The sequence below is a fragment of the Neolamprologus multifasciatus genome, chromosome 13 (assembly GCF_963576455.1).
Source record: "Neolamprologus multifasciatus chromosome 13, fNeoMul1.2, whole genome shotgun sequence".
NCBI lineage: Eukaryota > Metazoa > Chordata > Actinopteri > Cichliformes > Cichlidae > Neolamprologus > Neolamprologus multifasciatus.
The window spans coordinates 8,049,521-8,064,782 of NC_140451.1; the positions used below are offsets into that span (position 1 = coordinate 8,049,521).

Below are 15,262 nucleotides of genomic sequence, written 5' to 3' on the forward strand. Positions count from 1 at the left end.
AAACTAAATCAAACCATTGGTGGTTCAGCAGCCCAGTTAGTGGTGTAGCTACATGTTGAACGTTTTATCCATCCTTTAAGGACCACTCATTCACTACTTCTAGCTGTTTAACCAGCAGAGCACATTAACACTACATTAATATTTATATAAGAATTAATCACACAAGACAAATGCTAACTTCGAAGCTTTTACAGATTTTGGTAAGGTGTTTTGCCCTGTGGCTACTCTTTATGTTAAGCTAGGCTAATCGCTACCTGACTCTAGCTCTTTATTTAAAACCAAGACATGAGTATCGATCTTCCCCGGAAAGCCACTGGGCCTAAATTAATCCCCCTGTTGGGCACAAGAACAATTTAAAAAAAAAAAATACAAATGCTTCAGTCATCAAGTTGGTTAATAGCTGGGCATTAACTGTTTCTGTTGGCTGTTTAGGCAAAAGTAAAGAAAGAGTGAAGCAAATATTGTAGCTAATACTGTTTTACCTGCTCATGTGATATTTCACTCATGTCTACTAATTACACTGTGGAGGCTAGACCATTCATTGACCAAGCAGAGTGGGAGTGCAGAGACGCACTTAGGCCAACACTGTTCTGTCTGCACCTCACAATTAACATTACAGCAGGCGATGGCACAAAATTAACTGAGTGCAATATTAAATTGTGGCTCCAACCCCCAAAGATCAGTCAAAGCTGCCGGGGTAAACAGCTTCACTGGTGCATCAAGACAGCAAACAGGTGTATTTCCCAAGATGCATTACCTGAAATAGACAGTTTGCACATCATCACATTATGATTGTATGAATTACGATGTCTTCACTTGCAGAAATAACTGACTTTATGTTATCAGAGGGATAAAGAGACATACATTTACACACTCAAAGTTCCTTAGAAATGGTTGCAAATGGTAGAAAAGCTTTGGCATATATTGCCTACAAGTTGTGCCTGCACACTTGGAAAGAAGAGCGGGATGAAGTGGTGTGAAGCTTCACACAGCTCTTCCTTAAGTTTACACGTTGAGTTAGCAGTCCCACATAAAACTGTGGTCAGTTTAATTACCTACACTGTATGCTATTTACACGGTTTTTCAATTTGTTAGGCCTTCGGGTTTTTAAGGTGGTCTTTTGCTACATATTCTCAGACTGAGATTAACGGCGCCACCCTAAAATGTACCACTCTCACTACGACAATCAAAGAGTAGCTCATCTATGCAGTTTGACGTACCGACAGGACACAGCTACCCCAAACCAACCTCTACATGGAGATGATCTTTATCCTAAACTAAGCACTTAACAAGATGAAGTCTAGTAAAGCAAACAGAGCTTTCTTATAGATTTGTAAAGGATGCCATTGTTGGCAGTGAGCTGAGTTTCAGAACCCTCTTTGGGTCAGAGCTTGGTGCAGGGCTAAAATACTAAATCTTCGTAAGCATTTGGACACAGTGACAAGCACAACTTTTCATTCTGATTGCTGGACTGATTTTAACTTCAGTACCTTCTCCTCCTAAAAAGGCCTGAAGGGGAAAAAAAGAAGAAACAGCTAGCTGGTTAAGACTTAAAAGAGGAAAATCTGCCCTATAACACATCCATGGCTACGGTGTGATTAACAAATACCGATCATCATCGACAGGCACAACTTTAAACAGGTTTACAACATGAAACCAGTCACACTGTCTTTGCTGACTGCAGACAGCCATCAACACTTACTGGAAATGTACCACAGGAAGGTGTTGCAACAAGAGGAAGGCGCTCCAGGAGGAAAAAAATGTTCCAAATTAGGGCACACATCACATGAAAGGGGGGGGGAAGAGTGAACTGAAGACACAGGCAATAAAATAAACCGAGTGCCTTCGTGTGCTGAATAATTCAGTCGTCCCCCATCGGATCTGGAACAGGGATAATAAAGGGAGGCACCTCCACCAAAACCACTAACCTTATTCAAAAAGCTGAAGACTGCTATTGCTCGGGATGTCATCATGCTCGTGTGGCTCTCTGCTTATAGAACGACACCTCCTAGTAAGTGATACCTTATTATTTTGTCATGCTATACTGTAACATTGCATAGAAGTTGGAGCTTACTCTAGGGCGGTAGGTACAATAGGCAGGGACTCTCTGGGATCCCGCTTCATTCATGCCTTACCAAAAAGATGCTATGGGGGGCGGGGGGGCGTAAATGAGGGGAACCGTTATGGGAGCTGCTGCTGTGCGCCAAGTTGCCCCGGTGTCATTTTCCTCCGCTGTAGGCTACGACATGAGAGAGAGGTGAGAGGGTATCTGTTGGCATGGCACAAACACCGCAGCCGCCAGAGAGAGCTGCCATCGTCACTGTGAGGCGATGTGGCGCTAGCAGCTGCCGGGGGAGGAACACACTGAGCCGCACATGCTCAGTTTGGAGGCAGACTCGGGCGCCTGCTCGGGATCAGCTTCCGGTCCTGGTTCTGGCTCGTTCGCGTCCTCATCGGCGGCTCCGCTTTCTGCCTCTCCGTCTCCGTCGCCGCTAGCGTCATAATTCCCGGCCTCTGACTGACCCTCCTCCTGACGCCTTTTCAACCTGAGAAACACAGTGACTCATGAATATGTGCGCATGTTTGCACTTCTTTTCGTTCTTCTCTTTCTCTTCACTCTCCAATCGCCTGCTACAGGTGGCTGCCTCTAACCTGGACGTCTCTTCCTGTTCTAAGGTAGTTCTTCCTCCCCGCAGTCACCAAGTACCTGCTCAGAGGGGACACACCTTATAGTTTGAGTCTGTCTTTAATATTATTATCTCACTACACAAACCCATTCAAGATAAACTAACTGTGAACTGGCTCTATATAAATACAATTAAATCACCACATTTATGATGGCAGCCGAGATATGCCCCCATGTTGTGTAATTAAATTATTTTTCCAAACTTTTGAGCTATGAAATCCTCAGAAAAATAATCAAGAGGCCTTTAGACTTTACTATATAATGCACATCACTGCACATAATTCTAGACATTATGCCCTCTATTATAAATAGAAGTAACATGCCATTAATCAGACCAATAGGATATAATAAGACATTTGCCACAGAGGAGGACTGCAGAAACATTGCAGCGGCAGGACCTGGTCAATAATAAATGAGGCAATAATTTAGAGCAGCACTGAACCAATGTTGCTCACTTTACATACAAAGAGACACATTCTATGATAAATGGACTGTAAAGTAGCCATTTATGTTGTGCAATGTGTATTCTGCAGATGTAAAGAAAACATTAAATGCATTAAATTTAGCTACAGTCTTAAAAAGCCTCCTGTCATCTCTGATTTACATAACCGAGCCATTTCATTACAGAAGCTTGGCTGTCGTAAAGGTCTGGAGTAATATGTAATGCTCTTCTTCCTATACCAGTAACTCTACACTGTATGCTCTTGGAGGATTAAATTAGCATTTGCTGTACCTGTTCACATATGGCAGCCCTTAACTTGTTCCCACTGCAATCTTACGAGCATTTCCAGTGTCGGCCCCACATTCACCAAAGCAGTCGTGGTATGAGTAAAGGTGACAGTTTTTTTTAAACTCATCATTATGACTGCAAACCTTTGAAGTGCAGATTTATTTTTATAGATCTGACTATCATCATGAATTGTTATTGTGCCGCCTTAGTTTTGAAAGTGCGTGTGGACACGTAGGGGGGGAAAATACACTGACATCGCTGCAGCAACGTCTGACAGCAGGAGAAACTGGAGCAGTCAAAACAATCAGACGGGTCTTAAACAAACCTCCAGATTAGTCAAACAATCAGTATGCACAGTCAGAAATGTTTGATTGTGTGCTGTATCTGCAACGTAACAAACATAACGGAGGGAAAAAGGTGGAAAAAATAAATGAAGTCGCCCATACAGAAAAGAAATGTAGTAAATATTTATGTATTATATGTCTCATACAAGGTACATTCCTTATACTATCGTATGAAAGTGGCATCCTCAGCATTTTGATCATACAGGATATTACACTTGATCCATATTGTTGTTGTTATTGATATATTTGGGAGGTGTTTACGAGTTTTAATATCGAGCTAATTGTTTACCTATCAATCTAAGCTTATTTTCTTCTGAACAACACCTTGTTTGCTTATGCACAGCTCTCTTAAGATCCCGCCAAAGCATTTTAGTTGGTTTGAGGTCTGGGTCATAGTAACACCTTGATTCCTTTCTTTTTTATCCATTCTGTTGTAAATTTGATGATGCACGTAGCACCGTTGTCATGTTGCATAACCCAGTTTCTGCCACGCTTTAGCTGACATGATGGTCTCATTTGACTCTAGAATACTTTGTTTTACAGAGCAGATCATGGTCGACTGTCAGGTATCCAGGTCCCATGGTTGCAAAAACAACTCCAAAAACCAAACTCAAATCATCACCCCTCCACCACTGTGCTTGGCCGTTGTTATAAGGAGTTTGAGCTGATGAGCTGGTTTGGGTTAGGCCAAACATGGCACTATCCATTACAGCCAAACATCTCCATTTTAGTCTTCTATGTTTACTGTCATGAAATGTAACATTTAAGGTTCTAACTGTTGCCTGTACAGCCTGAGATGCAGGTTTTTTGCAGTTTCGCTGAGCATTGCATGGAAGACTCCTTGAACGATTGTGGCATTGTCACATACGTGAATGCTCCAGACCTAAAGACAGGCGTCCATACTTGCTGATGCCTAATTAATCAAGTGCAGCAGGTACTTATACTCTTAATTCCTATGGAAGCAGTAAGGGTGTACAATGGTCCCTCGCTATAGCGCGGTTCATCTTTCGCGGCCTCGCTCTTTTGCACATTTTTTTGGTGCAATTTTGCATGCTTTTCTTTTTTTTTAAAACAGCACATTGTGTTCTGCGTCCTGATTGGCTGTAGACCATTGTCAATCAATCTCATGCCGTATCGCCTGTACAGTACAGAATGCCTTCAGCTTGTCAAATTTACAGAAATCTTCTATTGCTAGCAGTGTGACTCTGAAGTGCTGCACTGTATGTTTGTAAGTTTTCTCCCCAACAAACACAACAATGCCGACGAAACATTTTGCACCGTTAAAGTCACCTGCGGTAGCACCCAAAAGCTCAAGGAAGATGCTAACCATAGCACATAAAGTTGGACATGTTAAAGGAAGGTACCATCTGAGTTACCCGTCTGAGAAAAGTGAATAAAGTGTGTAGTGAGGGGTTTTAGTCTTAAAAAAAATCTGTAATAATTGTAAAAAGTAAAGCTGGCTACTTCGCTGATTTCACCTATCACAGGTTTTTTTTTTTTAACTTAACTCCAGCGATAAATGAGGGAACAATGTCCTGAGCTTTTTATAGGACTGCAAAGAGTCCTTTGGAGCTTTTTTCACACGACTGTTTATTTTCACAAGTCAGACATTGCGTAAGACTCTACTTTTTGTCCGTTTCCTACATGAATCTTATGAAATAAGCATGCAAAAAAATCTGCATGGGGAAAAATGTAAAAGGAGACACTTTCATGATTAAACAGTAAAGGTGTTTAAGTTTGATATAATATCTACAAGCATAGGTTGTGAGAAATTTGTATTTTTTTGCATTTTTCCCCCAGATGTTTCTCAGCACCTTGGAAAACAAGAACCTTAACATATTTGAAAAGATGTATTGTTACAGGACTGAATGCTAGCATGCTGGTTAATGCCGACACTTTAGAGCAGGAAGACAGCACCAGCTTTGGTCCTCCTGATCAACTGAGCCTCTTATATGTTCTCCCTGTGCCTGCATTGGTTCCTGATTGACATGATTGTGACATAACTGTTAAGCTGACTGTTGATTCTAGCAAGGGAAACAAGGACAAGGACGAAGATGCTTTGTTACCTTAAACTGCTATATCATTTTAAAGTATCAATTTGTCTTTTTGTGCATGGATTTTATGCAATTTAATAAAAGAAACAGTAAAATGTGCCGACCTCTTGTCTCAGGGGTTTATGGGCAAAATATCTAGTTTTAACTGTAAATAAACTAATTTAGCTAAATTACTGCCGTTGGTTTTCTAAATATATGATTGCTGCCCCCCAAAAATAAGAGGTTGTGAGATAGCTTTAAGATCAAAGACAAATGAACCCCTATGTTGCCTCACAATCTAAGAAAAGAAACATGAAAGAAGATTAAATTTAGCTCCAGCTGAGGATATCAATCCGATTGTTTAAAGGGCAAACAAGGCAAGTGGTAGGAATGTTTCTGTCCTTTGCATTCGTTCTAAAAGGATGACGCTAATGGTAGCTAATTTCATTCTGGCTGCGTTGAATAAAAAAAAAGAAACCTCTGCTTTTAGCCCGTGTTATAGACGGTCTGCTGCTCTTCTGTTCTCTTACTTCTCTCGGTTGAAGATCATGAACTCTTGCTGCACCACTTCAAGGCACTCCTGTAGATAGTCGTTCTCCTGCAGGCAGATGACAGACAAAGCACACTTATCGTCACCTTACACATCGACCTCGTCATCATCAGCATCATCAAGAACCGCAGATTAAAAAAAAACACAAAACAAAACTTGACGTCAACTTCAATCTGTCAAGTGCGTGACCTCCCAGGGATATTCATCCTTCCCCCTCGTTGCTCTTTTAAACAAGTCATGAATTGTTTGTGAGCTCTCCTCAAATTGGATGTTTGGCCCAAGACGAAAATAGAAGCTCATATTTCCAAAAGCACTTGGGGCCATGACAACGGCACCGAAGGCTTCATAATTTAATAATCTCAGTAATAACGCAGTATGAGTACACGCAAGCGGCCACACACGCATGTATGTGCTCCGCACACAGCGTCTCACAACCCTATTGTTAGAGGTGCACGCTCTTTGCACATGTTCATCAGCCCTGATAACACGTGACACACGCACACGCGCTGATGTCACGAGGAGCGTCTGATGGGTGCAGGCTGCTTTTCATAAATACAGAGAGGACGTCTCCCGTCTGTGGTAAATAATGTCTCAATCAAACATAACGCCAAGGCAAAGAAACAGAGACTGCACTGCTGCAGTTACACTCTGATCCTGCTCACAGCACACACAAATCAGACAGCAGACCTCATCACGCATGAAGGCAAAGTGAGGAGGACATTTATATCTTGCATTGCTATTCGTCTGCTACCTCGAAATCCTTTTGTTTTGCTGTAGTTGTTCGAACTGAAATTGAAATTGGTAACATTTAAACTGCAATATTTTTTCTTTTTTGGGGATTATTCATTTCATCCTTTAATAGAACAGCCTTAACTGTACAGTGGAAAATCACAACAACAGCTCTTTATATTGTAAAGTGAGAAATAGAGAGAGAACTGTAAGGCTACGTTCATGCTAGAGGTGGGAATCACCATACATCCCACGATACGATATTATCACAATACTTAATGCACGATACGATATTATTGCAATTTTTTAAAATATTTTGCGATATTCAGATTCTGTACATAAAGGTAAACTTTATCAATACTCATTTTATCTAATATCAAAGTCTCACACTCAGTCTTTCTCTCATTTCAGTTTTATTGTTGACAAACTGAACGGTTTGTATTACAGTCTAGTCCAACTTAACTGAACGCAACCATCTGGTACAATTATAGCTATTCTGAACTCTGCAATTTATGAAAACTATGCAGCCCCTTCAGCAACTGAAGAATTTGAAAGTAAATTAAAACAAAATATAATTTTACATTAAATAAAAAAGTTTTAAACTTAATTAAAATAAAACATGTCTTAAATTAAAATAAGTAAACTGTCATGTTTATTGCTGCCAAAAAAAAGTTAAACACATTTGGACAGTGAAGGAATGTCAGGATTCTTGCTCAGAAAAAGGATCAACATGCTCTGAAGTCAGAGCACAAAAACTTTTTTTGTAACAAAATATCGATTTCTGCTGTCCCTGTATCGATACATTATTAGCAAACAAAATATCACGATACTACACAGTATCAATTTTTTTCCCCCACCCCTAGTTTACGCTGCAGGTCTTAAAGCTCAATTCTGATTTTTTCTCTGGTTGTTCACACTACAAATAAAACGTGACAGCAAACGCGCTCTAGTGTGAACAGTTCACGGCCCGCATGCGCAAAAGAAGACACACAACGCGCTCTGTTTACGGAAGTAAAAATAATGGCTACAGAGCTAGTAGGTGTTGTTGCAGCCGTCTATCAATTTCTGCACAGTCGTAACCGACAGAATTTCGACAAATTAATTAGAGAAAGAAGGACACTGAGAAAAAAGAGAGCACGTGCTTTAACAATGGCCGCCATGCTTTCTCATTCGTCTTCTCGAGAGCTGATAATCGGCGTCCGTCTTATGTCAGTGACGTAAAAGACGGATTTAATGCGACATGAGCGTTCACACAGCAGTCGCTTTCTAAGACATCAGATATGTATCGGATTAAACTGCATATGAAAGTGACCCAGGTCGGATTTGTGCTGTTCAAACTGTCATACCATGATCGGATATGCGTCGCATAGGGTCAAAAAAGTCGCATTTGATGCGCTTTCGCCTGCAGTGTGAACGTAGCCGAACAATCAAGTTAGTACTTGGTGACAGTGGAAAGAAAACAGTTTTAACAGGAAGAACAGGCTCAGGTAGGGGGACGCAAACTGCCGAGACCAGTGGGGGTCGAGTCTCCAAAGATCAACAGCAAGTATTCAACGATATAGAAACTGTACTGTATTGCCTCTGTGAGCATGAGCATGATTACACAGGTGTCTTGCTTTATCCTTCTACTGTATCACAGAGCTAAGAGCACAGGTAATTCACTACAGCTGAAGAAAAAAAATGCCAGCTGGCTCCAATCTAAAAATATACAGTTTTGACAGGATGTGACAGAGCGGAGACAAAGGTAAGCCTGAGCTGCATTGCTATCCTGGAATGGCCCGGGCGCTTTATAAAAACTGTACCAATGAGTAATGCAGTGGGTAAAAATAATTTACACGACTCTTCTGGTGTTCCCTTCATAATCTTTCGCTTTTAGCAATGACAGTTAAGTCTGTCTGTAAGTATCCGGACAATCAAACACATTTTGTAATTTTGTTCAGTGAAGTTCAGACTTTCACCTTTAATTAAAAGGGTTATGAAAAAAAAAGCTTTGGATTAGTTGTTTAGGAATTACAGGAATTCATATTTAGAGGCTCAAAAGTAAGCAGGTTATTGATGAGATGTTTCGTGCTCTGTTCTCTCATTATTTCATGAGCTGAAGCAGATGAAAGATACGGAGCTGATTACAAGTGTTGAACTTGGAAGCTACTTGGAAGTTTTTCACTGAAACTCTCTGTAAAAATGGATTGACGTAGAAATGAAGGAGCCCATCATCAGGCTGAAAAAACAAAATGAGCCTATCAGAGAAGGACAGAGCAAAAACTTCTCAAGGAGGCAGACATTTAACTTTCATAGGCTACAACTGAGAGAAAAACACACGACTGATCACAATATGCAAAACCACCATTTACACTTGACAAGCAGGCCATTGGGTGACGTCCATGGTTGTAGGCTTCATCCAAGTACTAAAAACGATCTTTGTATTTTCAATCTCTAAAAATAGAGACTGTATATTCAAATGACTGTAATTCCTAAACAGTTAATGCAATGCTTTTGTTAAACCCCTTTGATCTTAAGTTGAAAGTCTGCACAATCATACAAGGACTGTGATTCAACGTCTACTGCAGTGCTGCACAAAGGCCACATTATAGAAGATGTGCAATTGTCCAAAAGTTAACAAAAACCTAACTGTGCGAAGCAGAAACCACACGAATCTGCTGGAGGTAAGGCTACAAAGATCAAAATAACAGGTAAACAGCAAATCATATCGGTGCCTACGAGAAAATAACTCTTTTGAAGATGAAAAAACTAAAATTATCCCTTTGTATGATCAAAGAGAAGAGGCCTTTTAACAGATGCAGTGACAATTCCACCTTCATACTCGTGACTCCAAAATCCTCCTCCTTAACAGAACATAGTGCTTTTAATGCAGAGGTTATATAACTACTAAGAGGACTTCATCTCTTGTTGCTAAATATGAAAGAAGATGGAGATCATTTTGCCTTTCCGAGGACTGGGATCCTTTTTATTATTTTTATTGACTTTTCTTTGGTGACAGTGTTTACCATTTCTCCGGTTTTCACTATTCTTTAGATCAGGGAATAAAAAAAATACATCTTGACACCTTTCTATCAGAACCAATCAGAAGCTTTCTGTAATTTGAGCTATGGGAGCTCGTCTGTTGGATTGGACCACGCGGGCCAACCATCGCTCCACCTGTCACAGTTTCTTCCTTGGGCCACTTTTGAGAGATACTGACCACTGCAGACTGGGAACACGTGAGCTGTGGTTTTGGAGATGCTCTGACCCAGTTGTCTAGCCATCATAATGTGGCTCTTGTCAAACTTAATTAAATCCTTGCACTTGTCCATTTTCCCTGCTTCTAACATCAACTTTGAGGACAAAATGTTCACTTGCTCCCTAATATGTCCCAGCTGCTAACAGGTGCCATGATGAACAGATAATCAGTGTTATCATGTCATCTGTCACAGGTAGGGGCTGGGCTATATCATACCGTTCACGGTAATACCGGTGTAATTTTGGGCAACGATAGGAAAATGAAATATCGCGATAGAATATGGGTAAAACGCGCATGCGCACTGCCTATGTTTACATACGCACATGGCAGCGACGCAGAATGAGAAGAGCGAAAGCGAATCGTTGAATGAAACGGATGAACCAGAAGTGGTTTGTTAAAATGCTGCAACTTCAGTGTGGAACTGGTTTAGCTTTCTTCCGTCAGATACACAACAAAGCACTATTTTTGGTAGAGCATGCTAGCGGGCCGTTGTTATTACCGTGTTGTTTGGAAAATACGGCACACTTAAAATCAATCCTTTGATTTTTCTGAAAATCGACAGTGCCCCTTATAATACCGTGTGCCTTATGTATGAATTCTGGTTGTGTTTACCCACCTCGAAACGATTTTATGTCGTACATGGCGCTCAGAAATCTGTCAAAAATGTTTTAGTACGACTTTGGTAAGCTACGGAGCTGCACCGCTTGATGGATTGTCGGAGTATTACGGCTCCGACAGTACGTATCACCTCGCGGAGTGATACGTACTGTGCTTCAACATAATATTACGGTATTGTTTGTGTATAACCTCTTTTTAACTTTTGTGGATATTATACATGGTTATGCTGAGGATATGTCGACCAGTTTCCACTGGAAATGCCTTTTGGTTAAACTGTCAGCAAGGAGTTTGCACTGTTACATTTTTATGTAACTTTAATGCACATACAAAAAACAGCTGCTTGTTTAAGTTGTGGAGTTGTAAAGTATTTTGTCTAGTGTCAATTATATTGTCAGTTATATCGTTATCGCAAATTTTCAAATGTATATCGTGATAAATATTTTTGGTCATATCGCTCCGCCCTAGTCACAGGTCATAATGTTATGCCTGATCATGTATATTCTAAGCATTATAATCAAATCAAAACTACCAGCAGCTACCAACACACTGCTTTGGCACTTCTTTCTCAACAGATTTGAGAAATGATCACTACTAAGAAGTACTAGAAGAAATTTAGGTTATTTTAAGTGGGAAGAAGAAAAGTGATATGTTGGCACGAAGAGCGTTTCTTTTTTTGGTCTGCATCTCTCGTAGTTTACTTTAAAAAGTTTCTTTAGTGGTAGCGCTCACGACTCACCAAGAAGCAAATTAATTGCAAACTAATAGTTTAGTTTGTACCCTCTATGCATAAAAGTCAAAGCTGTTGGTATCAGAGGTAGCACACTAAGTGTTGCTTTATGAGATAAAAGAACGGACGCAGCAGCTCTGTGCAGAGCACCGTGTCACTTACAGACTGTGAATCCTTGCTGTTGTCTCGTGATCGGTTCTTTGCCAGCCTCTTTTTCTTCTTGTGAAGAGGACGTGACTCCAGGATCATCTCCTCCAGCTCGAAGGTGGGGTCGCAGTGCAGGCGACCTTTCTGTGTGAGCGAGATGCACGTGAGATAATTAGAAACAAACACGGGAGCAGCAGCCATGGTAAATGGACCACAGAGTGCACACGCTCCGAGCATCAACAGGGAATAGCACACATGAGTGCACTGACATGCAAGCAGGAATATAAGGTGAGTGCACCGCGAAGACGCTGCATGCAAGCATGCATTATTTAGTTGCCAAAAATGCTCATTATGATCAGCAAGCATGAAGGAGTGCTTCAGTCTGTGTGTGAGAGAGAGACCGAGGTATGTGATGGCTTTACACTAACATTGGGAACAAATCCAGCCTCCATTTTCTTCTCATACACAGCGTCCCAGTTGACGTCAGCGAGGTAGGGAGCGTTCTGCATGTCAGACAGGCTGGAGAAACGATGCTCTGGGTTCACTGTCAGTAGCTGGAAGAAAAGACACACACAAGCACACACTTCATCAACATCACTTTCTGAGTAGCAACATCACCTTCGCACCTTCTCTCCTCGCTCACAGCCAGGCTGATCTCCATGGGAGGTGAAATAAACCCTTACATGAGTTGTTTTTTTCCTCTCCTTTCCTTTTTACCACCTGCCATCCCTTTTCATCTGCTATATCTTACTAATATGCTTGTATGTGTTGAACTCAATGATATGTTAAACCCGCAGGACTGTGAACCTTACATTGTTTTGGTAGAGTCCGTTATGAAGGTGCTGCCTTGTGTGAACGCAAGAGTTTTAAAAAAAGACTATAAATAAAGATTATTAGCTTTAATAAAAATGATCAAACCCAAGAGGCTGGAAGTCTTGCATTAATAAAAGGAACAGATAAAATGGATCATCTCTTCAAAGAGAAAATGGGAGCGGTGAGCTTGAGCAACCATTCTCAATGTGACGAGCAGTTCATCTCACTTATCATTGGAGACCTATATTTGTTTTTTTTCTCTGCTATGTGCCAACTATGACTTTAATAATATAAAGCAATATTATTCACAGGGCTGTGCAAATTTCCAAAGTCCACAAGAAACAAGACAAAACAACTTTAACCAGTCCAGTTTCAGAACATTGTATTTGCACCACAACAGAGCAGTACAGACATCAACCAAAGTGCGAGTGCTTTGTCTAAACCAGGGGTTTCCAACTCCAGGCCTCGAGGTGTCCTGCAGGTTTTAGATGTGATCCATCACAGCTGATTCAAATGGCTAAATGACCTCCTCAACATGTCTTGAAGTTCTCCAGAGGTTTGGTTATGAACTAGTCATTTGATTCAGGTGTGTTGACCCAGGGTGAGATCTAAAACCTGCAGGACACCTGATCTTGAGGCCTGGAGTTGGACACCCCTGGTCTAAATCCTTATGAAAACTCCTGATGGAGCTTGGATTTTTGATGCTTTCCATGGAGAAAATTGCTTAAGAGATATAGGATGTGATTTTTGGTCACTATTCTAAAGCCGGAAACTAGTAACTGTTTTTCAGTTACAACAGCACAAAAGCTAAAATACTTTTTTAAAATAAAAACGTATTCCCATTGAGTGTCCCAGTAAACGATGATAGCGTGCCAGCCTGCACACTACCAGGACCCTGTATCTGTTTCATTTTTGTGCCCCAACTATCTTTAACGTCTGCTGTCAAAACCTTTTGATGCATGTTTATCTAGCTAATAGCAATTGTTTGGCTTTCTGACATGCAGATACTGAAACCATGAAATCTGCTTTTTTGGTTTTGTGTTTTATCTTTATACATTCTTATAATCTGTCTGTGTAGGTTTTCAGATCATGGTAGCGTAAGAGTCAAAGGCAGCTTCATTTCTTTTTGAAGAGCCCTCACCTCAAGTGGTTAAGACCATTCCTACAATCTTTCTTTCATTTATAAAAGTCTTTCATTTATAAAACGTTTGGTACTGACTCTTGGCTGGTGTCATTTTTTTTATATTGGATGGTTGAAGCCTGAAGAAACACAATAAAGAGATATTGGCAATTTAACAGTTTATTCTTTTAACAAACAGGGGCTTGGATGGCTGGTCTCCAGCCTGGTCACACACTGCTATGTGAAACCATCCTATTCTTCATTTGTCACAAATCAGCCAATATGGTTGTGTTAGTCACTCTGGCACAAACAGCACATCCAAACTGATCCCAGTGGGGTTGAGGTCAGGACTGCAGGCAGGTCATTCCATCCTAGTCAATGATAAGCTCCGCTCTGCGGAGAGTGTCGTCATCTTGGTGGATAGAGTTCGGTCCCAGACTGTGGAGATATGGGATTGCCACTGGCTGCAGAATCTCATCTGGAGACATCTCTGCATTGAGATTGTCTATAATGACAAGTCGCATTTTTCCAGTGAGGGAGACGCCGCCCACACCGTCACCACACTGTCTCCACTAAAAACTGTTACCTTATAGGTGCAGCAATCAACACTGCAACATTTTGACCGTACGACCCAACAGGTACAGGAAAACTCCCGACTCATCGATGAACAGGACCAATCAGGCCCCTGACTGTCAGCACCTGGGGTACCAGGAGCTCTAAACAAGAGCCAATAGCAGAAAAAGCTGTTTGGCACTAGCAAGAGAAGGTTTGGCAAGTTTTTCATGGGCGCAACCCACATACTCAACTCTGCTGCTCAATCTACAAATGTGGTATTATTTATGGGGAAACAAACAATTATTGCAAAAACAGAAATAATTGACCAAAACATAGTTTTACTTCCTTCTCTGTAGAAAACTAATAATTATGTTGCCACTACATTTGAACAGGAGGACAAATGCACCTTTACTAAGAAATCCACCAACAGGAGGAATTGTTAATCAAATCTGACTCCAATCAGGTTGAATCAGAATCGTTGCACTGATCAGAACAGATGAACACCACACATGAATGGAGTCGCACAGTCCAGGGAGAAAAGAAGAGCTGGTGCTGATACAGTTGTGTTTTTAAATGGAATGCCATCTGCTTCATTTTTCACCTCGGGGTTAAAACGCTGGAGATGACGATGGGATGTGGTTTTTGTTGTTGCGTTAGCTCGCTTCCTGTGCTTTATTTTCTTCTTTTGGTCACAGGCTGATTCAGTTTTCTCCTGCAGGGCCAGTTAGCTCAGTCTCGGTGGAGTCCAGACACGGTAATCGATCAGCAGCAGAGCGGAAGAGCCCATCGCTCCGTCCAGAACACTCAGTCATTCAGACGCAGAGCACATGCACTTACACTCTGCCAAAGAGTATCCTCCTGAACAAGCCACAGTTTTCCTTCCCCACTCAAAAAACTTGTCTTCAAATAACTACAGAAATATCACCAGAGGGGAGGAGAGGACTTGTTTCCAGAACAGTTTTGCTTGCTTAG

At 41.1% G+C, this 15,262-nt stretch overlaps 1 protein-coding gene across 3 annotated transcripts in view; it reads right to left on the minus strand.

Moving 5' to 3' along the window:
• Window positions 1-360: 360 nt before the first annotated feature.
• The window catches only part of stk32c (serine/threonine kinase 32C), a 97,038-nt gene continuing 82,136 nt past the window's right edge, over window positions 361-15,262 (minus strand). For all 3 annotated transcript variants that reach the window (XM_085183725.1, XM_085183727.1, XM_085183726.1), the window contains 4 exons: window positions 12,231-12,356; window positions 11,818-11,946; window positions 6,324-6,391; window positions 361-2,546 (listed from right to left, as the gene is read on the minus strand). In XM_085183725.1, coding sequence (XP_085039851.1) covers window positions 2,339-2,546; window positions 6,324-6,391; window positions 11,818-11,946; window positions 12,231-12,356 — 531 coding nt within the window. In that variant the 3' untranslated portion in view covers window positions 361-2,338. The remainder of the gene's footprint in view (window positions 2,547-6,323; window positions 6,392-11,817; window positions 11,947-12,230; window positions 12,357-15,262) is intronic.